General features: G+C 42.7%; 1 protein-coding gene across 3 annotated transcripts in view; it reads left to right on the top strand.

Annotated features, from left to right (window-relative positions):
* Positions 1-61: 61 nt before the first annotated feature.
* SEC24A (SEC24 homolog A, COPII coat complex component) overlaps positions 62-13,221 on the top strand; it is a 26,380-nt gene continuing 13,220 nt past the window's right edge. For 2 of the 3 annotated variants that reach the window (XR_008823720.1, XM_056350445.1), the window contains exons 1-7: positions 62-290; positions 5,610-6,146; positions 8,400-8,567; positions 10,241-10,318; positions 10,658-10,821; positions 11,437-11,609; positions 12,630-12,732. Coding sequence is in view for 2 of the 3 variants with exons in the window: in XM_056350445.1 (XP_056206420.1) it covers positions 89-290; positions 5,610-6,146; positions 8,400-8,567; positions 10,241-10,318; positions 10,658-10,821; positions 11,437-11,609; positions 12,630-12,732 (1,425 nt within the window). In the remaining variant the exon portion in view is untranslated. The remainder of the gene's footprint in view (positions 291-5,609; positions 6,147-8,399; positions 8,568-10,240; positions 10,319-10,657; positions 10,822-11,436; positions 11,610-12,629; positions 12,733-13,221) is intronic. The other variant, XM_056350446.1, reaches the window with a different exon arrangement.

Here is a 13,221-nt window from a genome sequence, read left to right as displayed (position 1 = left end):
GCGGCCTGGCCCGGCCCCGGCCCCCTTAAGGCGCCAGGCTCCGCCCACTGCCGCAGCGCGCCGCTCCCGGAAGTGCCACGTGTACGCAATGCGCCTGCGCGCGCCGCCCGGTAGTTCCGGTGCGGGGCCGGCCCTTTCCTCCTCCCCCGAGCTGGGCCGGGCGCCGCCAGACGGGCGGCACCGCCGAGCCGAGCCCAGCCGAGCCGAGCGCGCCGCCATGGCCCAGCCCGCTAGGCCTCCCGCCGGCTACTCCAGCCAGAACGGTGCCGGCCAGCAGCCCTACAGCAACGGTGAGTGTGGCGGTGGGCGAGGGCCGCAGGGAGAGCGCCTACGGGGGGCGGCTGCCACCCCCCGCGCTTCCCTAGGCCGCCTGAGGCCTGTCCTCCCCGGGGCGGCGGGGCAGGGGCCGGTGCCCGCGGGCGGAGCGGTGGGGAGGAGGTGCCCGGGGAGCCGCTGGCCGCGGGCTGGCTACTGGGCTGGCGGGGTTACAGCCCGTCGGAGCGGTGGGACGGGGGGGCCGTGGCGGCCCCGGGGACAGGTCTGTGTCCGGTGCCCTCGCCGCATCCTGGACAGCCGGTGTCCCGAGAGAAAGCGGAGGTGAATTGAAGAAAAAAACCCAAAAAAACACACAGGAAAAAAGTGTGTAGTGGTGAGCGCCTGCCCCTGCGACCCTGGCGGGAGCGGCAGCCGGCCGGTGCGGGGACGCGGTGCGGGCGGCGGCAGCCCGGGCCGGGGGCGGCGGTACGGGGGCTGCGGGCGGGAGCCCGTCCTGCCCGGCGTCGCGCTGAGCAAAGCGCACAGCTCTTTACCGGACAAAATAGATTTCCCTCCCAGTCTTTTTTTTTTCGGCCCCCCCCCCCCCCCCCCCCCCGACAAAACCACCCCCGGTTATTTTTGTGTGCGTGTCTCGGCTTATCAACGGACCGCAGCGCCTTTCGGCGGGGCTGCGCGGCGGAATGCGGGGCGGGGGGCGCCCGGGCCGCCCCCGCTCCTAGCCCTGCGCCCCCCCGGCTCCCCCAACGCCCCCAGCCCTGCGCCCCGCCGAGCCCCCCCCTCCGCGCCGCCCTGCGGCCGGCCCAGCCTCTGGCCCTTTGGACGGGCTGTACATGTGGCACTGGTGAGCGCTGCGGGGGGGCGGGCTGCGCCCAGCCCGGTGTGTTTTTTTATCTTGTCATTCACTTAAACCCGAAACTATCCTGTGTGCTGCCACCTGGGAATGTCGGTGACTTTCTCCCCCTTAAAATACATCTTTTCCTTTTTAAACGAGATATTGGAGATGAAACTGAACAACTTGCTCACCAGCCTTGTAAGCTAGGAAGGAAGAAATACAAGGCCAGCCTTGTCTCTGTATCTGTTTTCTTTGCATGCGTAGAAATCTGTGCTGTTGGAAGTATTTACTGATTTCGCATATACAGACAGCATCCTCTGGACTCAGTTTCTTAATTATACACTTATGTGTCTCGGTAGTTGTGCTGCATCATAAGCAATTCAGTTATAATGAGATCTTTTGATTTTTCTGCTTTATGCATGAGTAATTAAATGGTTTGACTTGTCTTCCCCCTCCACCTTCAGAGCATGCTTATTACTTTTCCTCAAAGTCATCTGCAAAATGACATTTTACAAACAACTGTGTAGTTGCTTATAGGGTCAAGAAAGTGGGAAGCGTACGAATCCAGTCTGAAGAGACAGCCTCTGTTCTGGAGAGCTCACGGGCTAAGCAGAGAATGTACAAAGAGAATGTTAGCTAATGGAGTAATTGAGTGGGATGATTTACAGACTGGCACCGCTTTATGTTTGCTGATTTCCCTGTAGTCAGATTAAGCACATAATGAAAGTTCTGGAGAGGCGCTCAAAGGAGGAGGAATTTCAGGCTACCCACCTGTCAGGTGTATGAAAAATAAAAAACTGAAATTTAGAGTTACGCAAATAAAAGGTAATAAAATTAAACAGTTGTTATGGTATGTTAGAGATAAGGTTTGGGTTGCTGTCCTTTTGAATAAATGCGAATATTCAAGCATGGACTGTTCTTCGTATTGTTCACAATATAGAGATATATTGAGAAAGTGCTGTGATCCTTGATCTTTGCAGTAAAAGCAAAAGTTTTTTTACGTTTTAAAACAGTCTAGAGGGTATTGAGACACTACTGCGGTACTTACAGTGGCCTGTGAGGAAAGAAAGCTGTCAACAGAACAATAAATTGTTAGAGAGCTTTCAACTTGTTGCTCGCTTTACTGTTTGCAGGTAACTGTCTGAGCTCGCGTGTCCAAGAAGGCAGTGAATTGTCACAGCAGCACTGTGTGCTGACCAGGAAATTGTTTAACATGGAGCATCGGGTTGCTTAGCAACAACCTTCCTCTACTTTATTTGTGTTTTTCTTTTAATAGGACCAATATTCGATATTCATTTAGCTGCAGGTTACTAATTTGCTTTCCAATTAATACATCTGAAGTGCAAACAAGAAGGAGAAGCAATTACTTTAGAACTGTCTTGGTCTCCTCATGTGGCACCTTAGCATGGCACTTCGAGATTGTGAGATGCTTTAGAAGCTGTTGGGTTTGGAAACCAATGGGTTGGAGTGAGCTGAAGTGGGCACTGGTGGTGACCGATCCTGTAGCAGTCCAGTTGGGATGTAGCTTTTCAGTGTCGTTATCCTGGTGCCTCCCTGGAGGTTGGTGAGGTTGTGCCTGGTGAAAGCGATGTACTAAACTGGCTTGGAGTAGGTGACAGTGGAATGTACGGCCAAAAACGTGACTTGAAGCCTAGCCTCCCACACTAATATTTTGACCCCTCATTTCATAAAATGATCAGGCAATGTTCATATATATTCTGGTGCCATTCCTGATCCCTTAGAAACATTAAATGGCCGTGTGTTCCTGCAGAGCTGTCTTTCACTATTAAGTAGGTGTCCTTTCTTGTCATCTCTGTGGTCTTTGAGTGTCGGTTGTGTCGCTGCCATGCAGGTGACCTAGCTCTTCAGTCTACGCTGAATTTCTTGTTGGTTCTTGGCTTCACGGAGCAGCGCAGAAAATCAGCAGCAGTGTTTGGGGAAGGCTGGAGAACCTCTGTGCTCTCTGATAAGCCTCAGTAAAGAGGTCAGGTCTAGATGGATACCTGGCAACAGCAAAACAGCAAGTCCTGAGAAGTTTTGGGGCACTGTGAAGCCTTTTGGAAAGGGTTTGTGCCCCTCAGTGCTGTTGCTTTAGCAGCTTTATGCAGGCTTGTCTTGGAAACATGAATTGTGCATAGTTCATCGAGACTTTTTGTTATGCTTCCGACTTCAAAAATAAAAGTTGAAATAAGGAACACTGTGCTGCGGTGAATTTGATTTTACTCTTTAAAGCAAAGTGCCATAGAAAATACCAGGTCGGTCAGTTTTGAATTTCACCTCACTTATATTGCTTTATCCTCAAACTTAGCCCTCAAGCAGGGAAAACAGTGCGTAAGAGAGCAATCCAAGTACTCTGATTCCTGCCTGGGCTAGAGAGTCATGCTTGAAGGTGAATAATCAAGTTATGAAATGAATTTGTGTGTGTTCTTTGTTTTTTCGTATGGCTTATAGTGATGTTGTTATCTCGGTGTACATGCTGATGCAGTCAGGAGACTTGGCATCACATAAGAATTCATCATTCTTAGAGTTAGCAAGTTTAATTTACAAAGGATTTTGCAAACCAATTGTTGAAAACACATCTGAAACACTGCAAGGTAATTTTCAGAGGTGAGTCATACTCGTTAGCATTTTCATCTTTGCAAGCTTTTTGTTTAGTCGCTATTGATTTTAGAGAATTATTAATTACTGAGATTTATGAGCAACGTGGTAAGGACAGTAGGGTATAACTGGATTTCCTAAGTGAATGATAAGTAGCATATTGAGATAAATGGGAAGAGGCTAATATGGTGTGTACTTTTTACGCACAAATAACAAAGGCAATGAGGATGAGATCACTGGCACTGTAGTGCTGCCTTGGCTATGTTCTTAGTGTGGATATGTACGATATTCAGTGAAGTAACAGCTGCCTGTGAACCGTAGCCTAAGGCTTTCTAGGGAATGAGGAGCTCAATGACTGGTGCAGTATTTGCCCTAACTATGTATTTCAATGCATTCTGCGTTTAGCTTAATTTATTCTCAGAAATAGCCAAGTTCAAAGTTATTTTAACTTGGAAATGTGAAATTTGTTGCCTTTTGAAATTAAACAAGAATGTTGCAATAGGAAACCAGCCATCTTTGTTTTAATGTTAAATGAAATTCTGTGACTTCATTGTGGTGGCAGCTGTTTCCAGTACATAAACATGTATGGTAAATGTATATCTACTCTCCAAGCTAATCTCTCTGGCATGTTTTCGAAAATTTAAGTATTGAATGCTACAGGCGTTTCTGGTCTGGAAAATCAGGTGCTTTTGTTTGTCTAGGTTCAAAAAAATTGTCCAATTAACTAATTCTGGAAATCTGGAAAATAGTACAGGGTTGCAAAGAAAACAGTATTAACTCAAACCCATGAAGAGGATCTTTTCTCCTTTCAGATGTTTAACTGTGTATGTGGAATGTCTCCAGTATTCAAACTGTGTGTTTAGGGGGTGAGGGGAGCCACAAATGCAACTGGCAAAATTCAGCATTGGAAAGCATTTTAGTAATTTTTAAGGAGTCATGGCTGGCTGTGGCATGCGTTATCTGATGCATCCTGCTCAGAAGGATTTCACTTGGAACACTTACAGTATCCCTTCAGAATGTCCATTTTGTGACAATGGTAGGAACAACCTGTAGTAGTAACTGCCTTGGTTGAGGCCTTACTGCACTGGAAATCTCATGTTATTCTGTCTCTTTGTGTTCCTGTGTGAAGCAGAAATCTGATGATGATGCTCTTGCCAGTGCTATTCAGAGAGTTGTTAACCTTTTTTCAAATTCTTTTTTTATTCAAATGAAGAAAACTTTGTTCAGCTGTACCAGTCAACAAATACATAAAAAGCACAACTAACCGTCATGGTTTAGTCTCCTGATAGGTGAATTATTTTGTAATAAAATTACCCTTCATTCCATGTTCATGACCAGCTGGCTGCTCACAAGCGGTATGTGTATGAGTATTTCTCTTACTAAAATTAACTGCAGAAACTTTCATAGATTAACTCTGTCACTTGAGAAACAGCACAGTGACCTATGCTGAAACTGGCTGTTCGAGTCTTTGCAGTAAGCTAAAGTTTATATTGATGTCAATTATCAAGTGAAACTGAGTTACTAGGTAGTGGATGCTTCCGCTTTCGGTCTGCTTGCTTGTACTACTGCCAGCTGTGTGGGAGAGCGTTCCTCTTTAGCTTGCTTTTGGGTGTTTCTGAAGATAGAAATAGTATTGTATATGAATTTCAGTCCAGGAGGATGGATTGTGCTCAGACACTGGAATGCTTGGTGGATGCAAGGCTACTATAAAGCAAAACAAAAATCTAAGTGTTGATAGTAAAATACTACCAAATTCATGCCCACTGCAGCAGTACTTCTGTCACACCTAACCGTTAAAAAAAAAAAAAGGGAAGATGGGAAGAATCTTAAGGAAGGAGATTCCCAGGAACATCTCTTATTTTCAGAAGTGACACACCATGCTGACTTTCTAAAGAGTTTGTAGTGTTTTTTCTTCCAGGTCCTGTTCAAAATCAGCTGATGCATTCATCAGATGGCCAGGGATACAGCCCTTCGGTTCCAGGATCATATTCGCATCAGACACTGGCGAAGGTTCCTCCACATCAGTCTTCTGGACAGTATAACTATAGTGGCTCTCAGAATGTTTCTCAATTAAACAATTATCAAGGACCTGGGCAGACTTTCAATAGACCACCAGTGGCACCTTTCTCTGGGTCACCAGTACAACAGCCAGGTCCTGTTCCACAAGTGCTGCTGCCTGCATTGCAAAACTCAGCTGCTGTATCATCTGCTGGTAACTTTCCTCCCGGAGCCAGCCCACCAGTGCTTTCAAACTGGCAGTACAGCCAGACTCCTGTGAGTCAGCCAGTTGGGTCTCAAACAAGCCATTTGGCTCATGTGGCGGGGACAGGGTCAGCTCAGCCACCATCGTCATTATCAGGAAATACAAATCCTCCAGGAAGTTATCGATATGCTGCTTCTCCAGGAGGCCCTCCGCTTCAGAACAGCTTTATGAAGCCAGGTAACAATAACTTTTTGATATTGTACCAGTGTCCAGGTCTCGGTGTCCTTTTTAAAAACTGAATACAGGATGAACTCTGCAGCGACATGGAACGCTTGTGGAATGAGATTATCAAAGCAGATACTTCAAAAAAATGCACGTCACAAATACTGAGGTGGTTTCTTTGGATTAGAATTTGAAGCTCTGTGCACAGGTCAGGCATTTCAGTTGGCTCAAGCAGGTACCACCTGAACGGTGTCTTGTTGTTTTGGGAAGCTGTGTGGGTAATGCTGTTTCTCTGACCACCACCGTTTTTGGGGTGGCTGTTGGAGCATCAGCGTTTTTCAGTCAAGTGGGGACATCTGGACCTCACAGTTGAAAACTCTAGTCCTATTTAAAGAGTGTGATCTTTTGCAGTGTAAAGCTTGTTAGCCTTTCTGTTAACCACTTGATTCAGGTACTTCTCTGAACAGCCTCAGGTTGAGCACAGCCTGGAAAGAAAACTGCAAAGTGTTCTGCCCATTGAAATGGAGGCCTGTTCAATGGAAAGCTTCCTCCCTCCAAACTTGTAATTTTCACTATTTAATAATAACTGTCAGTCTTCGGAAAGTACTGTGAAAGCGTGAGACTTCTGTTCCTGCTCCTTGTTCGCTGGTATAGGCAGTGGTGAAAAGCTTTTCTAACACTAAATAGCTCTGTTTTGCAACTTGTGATTATTATGGAAACAAAGTTAATACTCACGTTTCTCTTTGCCAAACTGCCTTGTTGTTACAGAAGTTTTTGTATTGGAACATGCAAATAGGAGTTATGTACAGAAATATTTTCAATGTTTAAGCAAATTTTTTTTTGGGGGTGAAGTGCTTTTAGCCTCATTAGAGATTTTTCTTGATGCTAGTTTTTTGTTACATGCCTGACTAATTTTGGTGTGATGTTCAAACTGTCTTAAGCTTAACTATTCATAGGAGTTTATTGGAATAAACAATTAGTACTTTGGAGTTAGTGAGAAATATGCTGAGAAATTTTGGAAAATGGCATGTGAAATGAGTGAGTGTCTGGAATAAGAGAGTTCTTACATCCATTCAGTGGTGAATCCTCCTGAGCAATTTCCGTGGTAGTTTTTTGTAGAACAATGATCACTTTCAAAATCAATTTAGCTCATTTGGTGACCACGCTCGTTCTTAGAACAAAGGTCTGCCAGCTCCCTGCCTGCATGGCCAACTGTAGGCAGCCTCTTAGACACAGGGTCTCTTCCAAGTTTTGTGATAGTGTTGCCTGCATATAGCAATTATTAATTAGTTTTGCAGTATAAAACGCTAAATGAACAAACAGATAACTTCACTGGATGTGATTTTATTTTTTTCTTGCTTTCTTCTTTCCTTGCTCCCTTAGATGTGACCTCACTGTGCAGGCTTATGAACCTGCATATTTTGTGTAGTGGGGAATTCATCAGTATACTTTCATGTATGGCTTACAGGCTTCTGTTACATGTTGAGACCTGGTGGTACTGGACAATTTAGCCTTACCTTTTGAAAGGCTAACTTTTATATTAAAACACCATTGGTGTCTTCCTAGAGTTAAAGGGCAGTTATACTGGCCTCTGGAATAATAGGGAACAAAGGGGTAGAAGTGCACTTAGGGTTTGGCATTACTTGAAGGGAAACAATTTGGTTTCTAAATGTCTTGGCTTGAGAAAGTCCTAGAATTTTAAAATAGAAGCAATTAAGAACTTTCCTGTGACTTTTAGCGTGGAGGATTAAACATTTTGGAGCAAAACACTTCTCGCTTGTACAGCAAGTTTATTCAAACCGCACGTTGCTGATGCTTTCCCAAGTGAAATATTTCTCCTAAGTAATTTTAGTAGCTATAGAATCTATACGTTGCTGATTTGCATCAGATTACTGAAATGGAAGATGAGCATCCTGTCAAAAGGAATCTGTCCTAGTTCATTCATATGGGGCTGTACTATATGAAGTCTAGACTCAGTAATTGAAGTTGGGGTGCTTTCTTTATCTCTTGAAATTCTTACCAATAATAGCAACAAAAAGCTGAAAGAGATCATGGATAATAGCTACAGGGCCCCAGTATGAGAAAAGCATGACGAAACAATCTGAAGTTATGAAACTTTCTACAGGCATGTTAGGATTTATGAATCTCGTGCTGTTTATCATTTGAATAAGAGGAATATTTAGAGTTTGATTTGTGTGTTTGCATAACAAAACATCTGTGACTTTTCCAGCTGGAATAAACTCCTCCTAAAAATTAATCTCCTTACAGGATCTGCACCTCCACCAGTGACTCAGCCTTTAACTCCACTCCACCCTCCTGCAAGGCCACCTTTAGGACCTCCTCCAGTTGGTGGTCCACCTTTAATTAGGCCATCAACACTGATAGCAGGACCACCTAATACACAGTCTCTGCTAAATTCAGCTGCAAATAGAGATGGTAAGAAATAATTTGCTCTTTTTATTGAACTTGAACACTGCAACTTACTTTAATATGCAACCTTTTCAGTCAAGTACACTGCTCTACTAGAGACTCAAATAATAAAATTGATATAACACAGCATAATTTTATCTGACAGGAGCAGGTAAGGACCTGGAAGAAAGTAAAATATTTCTTGTTGACAGTTGTTAATAAAATAAAAATAATGAGCGCTTCAAAACAGATTGCAGAGTGGTGTTTGATATGTCTGTCTCCCATAGTTGCCATCTCTTTTTTTTTTTATTATTATTATTTTTAGTGCTCTAAAGTAATGTTGAAATTGTGATTTCTTTGCATCCCTGACTGCTGTGCAGGACATAATCTGCGTATAACTTACTGTATCGTTTTATTCTGCAGGGAGAGCTAAAATGTGGACCCTGCAATTCCTTGTCAGTTTAATAGCTGTACCTTATTCTTCCCTTCTGTGTAAAATCACTGAAACGCATATGTTGGGTTTGTTCATTTTCTGAGGGTATTTACTAGAGGCTGTTAAGTGTCAGCTCTTGAAGGCAGATACCTGACCTTTTCTGTCTCCTGTGGGCCCTGCACAAATATGCAATCGCTGAAGAACTCATCAAGGCTCTGTACCAAACAGACACGCAGTTGGATTGCATTTAGTGCCTGTGGGGCCCACATGGGGCCATGTGGTAGTCAGCAGTTTAATTTTTACATATATAGTTCGTTCTGTCAAAGCTGTTAGTTCCTTGCATGTTAACATTGATGGTATCTTGTATGTGGTAGCTGTGCGAGTACAAGAATTCAGATTTAGCTTAGTTTTGAACATACGAAAAGCATTAGAAACTGCTTTTGCATAGAAAGTGTTTTCTTCATAATGAAGAGAAATATTTCCAGGGCCTTGGAGAGAGAGAAATGTTTAGTCTGTGAAGTAGGTTGACTGCTGCGTACTAGCAAAATTTAGCATACAATCTAAGTTCCTTTCCTTGGGTCATCTTTGAAGATTTTAATTATAATATAAAGTAATTTGAGTACCTACTTCTTAGCAACAGATAATTGGTTTTGTATATTTAGACATACTTAGCTTACAAAAAGCTGTCCTTTGGGAGCCCTCTCTCAGGTTCAAGGTTTCTCTTGTCTCTGCTGAAATTTGTATCTTGACTGGTATGTGACTGTATCAGAACTGTTGGTGTTTGGTGAGCAGTATTGGACCATGTAAGTGAAGGGAATTTGGTGCTTCCAGGAATTGTCAGTGGAAAATGTTCTTCAGGGAACTCAGTACCTAAATTCCAGGGTACTTTGAACACTGCAGCTAACCTACAGACATTTCCTCTGATGAGGATACTGTGCTTTGTATCAGCTTGGAAGCTATGGCAAATACCTGGTCTGAAGTGGTCTTAAAAGATCATTCAACCAGAAGTATAGGAGCTCCTGTTCTCCTTGAAGAAAGATTGTAGGATTTTATGAATGGTCTTTGTGGTCATGTCAGCAGGGGAAGTGCGTGTGAGAAAAAGGCCAAGATGTATTTTTAATTCAGTTTCATCCTGGGACAGAAACAAAGTAGATTCAAACTATGCTATTCTTAATACTCATCCAGCAAGTAGGGTTTTTTCAGTTACCTCATTACAACTTCTTTAGTAGTCTGTGAACATTTTTACTGGGACTGTCTTTCTTAATAGGTGATGCTACATCTGCTGCCAGTGATGGGTCTGTGGTGCAAAACAGCTATGATGCAATAGAAGGTGGTGGTCTCATGGGTAAGGCTTTGGAATTAAAAATGCTTACTGTTACTTAACTTTTTTTTTTTAAAGAAACTGGGAAAGACAAAATTCTAGACATTTATGTGCAAACATATATCCTTGGTTCAATGTGTGTCTTGAAACTAAATATGAAATTTGAAGCCTTGACAATTTGTGTGCCTTTGCCTGTAAGTATGGTAAAGCAGTTAAGAGCACTTTGTAAAACTGACAGCAGTTGTAGTTGTTTACACTTAGAAACTGAGTAACAACAAAAAGCCCTCCTGCTGTATTAATGCACAGAGCAAGCTGTGGTTCTTTAGCAGTTGATTCTAAGTATTTGTCTACTCCTGCCTCTAGCAACTCCACATCCCTCTTCTGCACCCCCAAATCCTAAGATGAATAGAAGTGTTGGGTATTCTTACCCTACCTTACCTCCAGGCTACCAAAATACTTCACCCGGAGCACCAGGAATGCAAGGATCTGCTTTGCAATATCCAGATGGATCAAAACATTTCCACCAGGTAAAGGTTGTCTGGTTTTTACTTCGGTATTACCTGTGGTGTGTGTGGCTAGAGGAAAGTGACGATAGGTGTGTGGTGTGCGTCTGTGGGGTGCTGCTTCTGTGGCTGGCTGGTGTGCCGTTTGCTGAAGATGATAGATGTAGCCTGAAATGAATGCTTGTGCTGACACCTTGGTGCCAGTTTGGAAAAGCTGTGTGCCGGCTCTTTCTGAAGTGTTCTGGACTTGAGCCTGGTCCAAATATTTCTCTTAAAACGTCCAGCTGCTTCTGGCATGTTTTTCTTCCCTTGGGTTGCTATTGTTAGCTGAAGTATTTGGTTTTTTTCCTGAACTTTCAAAGCGAACTGACCAAGACTTTTGCCAGCTCAACCTCTGTATCTCAAGAGCTTTGTAGCAAATGTATGCTAATTTTTGCCTCTGTTATATGACATGCCCAAGTCCGAGTTTATGTAACAAGTAGTATATCTAAATATATCCTTGTAATAAAATGGCAGTTAATGCATAACAAAAAAGAAAACGAAGAAAAATTGGGGAAAAAATGATATTTGCTTTTTAAAAGAACTGTGGGTTTCATCCAAATAATTAGTGTTAATTTCTGAAATTTTGTTTCACTCTAGCCTGCCCTGGGTACTAATCACTTAACTGCATCTATGAGTAGCCTGAGCCTACAGCAAGAAGGATTAAGACCTGTGAATCTTCTTCAAGAAAGAAATATTCTTCCTACGACCCTCTTGAAGGCTCCTGTTCCAAACTTGCATGAAGACATCCAGAAGCTCAACTGTAATCCTGAGTAAGATTGTTTGCTATAATTCATCAAAATAAATAGAAGTATAAGTTCCTACTTGCACATAACTCTTCACAAAATTCCATATCTATTTCCATAATTTTGTGAGTATAAAACATTGAAAACTGGCTTCACTGTGTTAAGACAAAGGTGGTGAGTGGTTTAAACTTTGAAGTGAGGAAAATCATCTGTGTAGAAAGTGTGAGGAAAAATATGTTGCTTGTAATGCAGCTACAGACGGGTACAATGCAAAAACTTTACAATCTAGCTGGCTATGAGTATGATTGAGCAAAGATATAAAATAGGAGTTAACTCACTTCAGTGAGGTACACCAAAAAGATTGTGAATGCAGAAACATTAGCGACCTCTGTACTGAAAGTAACAACTTAAAGCAGAGTAAATGAAATGTCAAACCAGAGGCTGGCTGTTTGGTTGCTCAAGTAATCTCTCTGAGGAGACCAACCAAACTCTGTATAACCAGGTACTCCTGCTTTGCAACTTTTTTATGACAGATAAAGGAAATAACTGCGTCTTTGTGAAGTAGTTCATACGAGCAAGCTGGACTGGATCTGCAGAAGTAATGTGCATCTCTGCATTTTGTGGAAACCACTGAGTTCTGAAGTCTCTGAAAATGACTATGACATTGTTTATAGTTATAAATTTTAAGACAACTTTTTAAACTGCGCTGGTTCAGATTTGTGTGTAAGGCCACCTCAAAATGGTATTCCAGAATAACACTTGGTAGTGCAACTTTGAACATGGTTAGGCTTAACTTTGACTCCAGTGACTAAAATGACACTCAGTTCTGTGTAAAGAAAGTGTATAAAATAAGAACTCAATGTACGTACTCTGGGTCAAGCTCAGACTAAAAGGGAATGATTTGACAGAGGTGGAGAAGATCCTTTACCTAGAAACAGAAAGTCAACATCACCAGCTCTAGAAGAATATAAAGGATGCTCTGTACTACTGAAATCATCACTTTGTTATCTGAAAGTCTCTGAAAATAACCCTTTGTCCTCCATGTAGGTTGTTCCGCTGTACCCTGACTAACATTCCTCAAACTCAGGCCTTACTGAATAAAGCCAAACTTCCTTTGGGGCTCCTGCTTCATCCTTTCAAAGACTTATCGGTATGACAAATATTCAAAACTTTAAATGCTGAAATATCAACCATGCCTTTACTAGAGTCCAGAGCTGGACGATGAATTATAAAAGAAGGGCAAGTATGTTGGCTAATCTTGGCCCAGAAAAAATGCCCTGGTAACTGACATTTCCCTGTTCCATACATATAATTCTAATTTTCCTGAGTTTTTTCTCTGTACCATTCTGAAACTTTCAAGCCCCCCTTCTTAATAAAAAAAAAACCACTCCCAAACCTCAAAACACCAGAAGATTAAAGACAGCACAGCACTTGGACTGTGACAGAAAGCAACAATACATTCCCGTATTGCTTAGATAGCTTTATCTTGTCACATACCAGTTATAGTTACTGATTTCCTATACCAAACCTAGTACGATTTCAAAACTTAATTAATTAGTTAAGGGGGTTTGGATGACCTCAGATGGTCAGGAGACTTTGAATTTAGCAGTGCCTCTTTTAAACATTGTTATTTTTCACA

This window comes from Falco biarmicus, chromosome 8 (genome assembly GCF_023638135.1).
Source record: "Falco biarmicus isolate bFalBia1 chromosome 8, bFalBia1.pri, whole genome shotgun sequence".
NCBI lineage: Eukaryota > Metazoa > Chordata > Aves > Falconiformes > Falconidae > Falco > Falco biarmicus.
The sequence above is the reverse complement of the archived record's forward strand: the minus strand, read 5'-3'. Positions and strand labels throughout refer to the sequence as shown.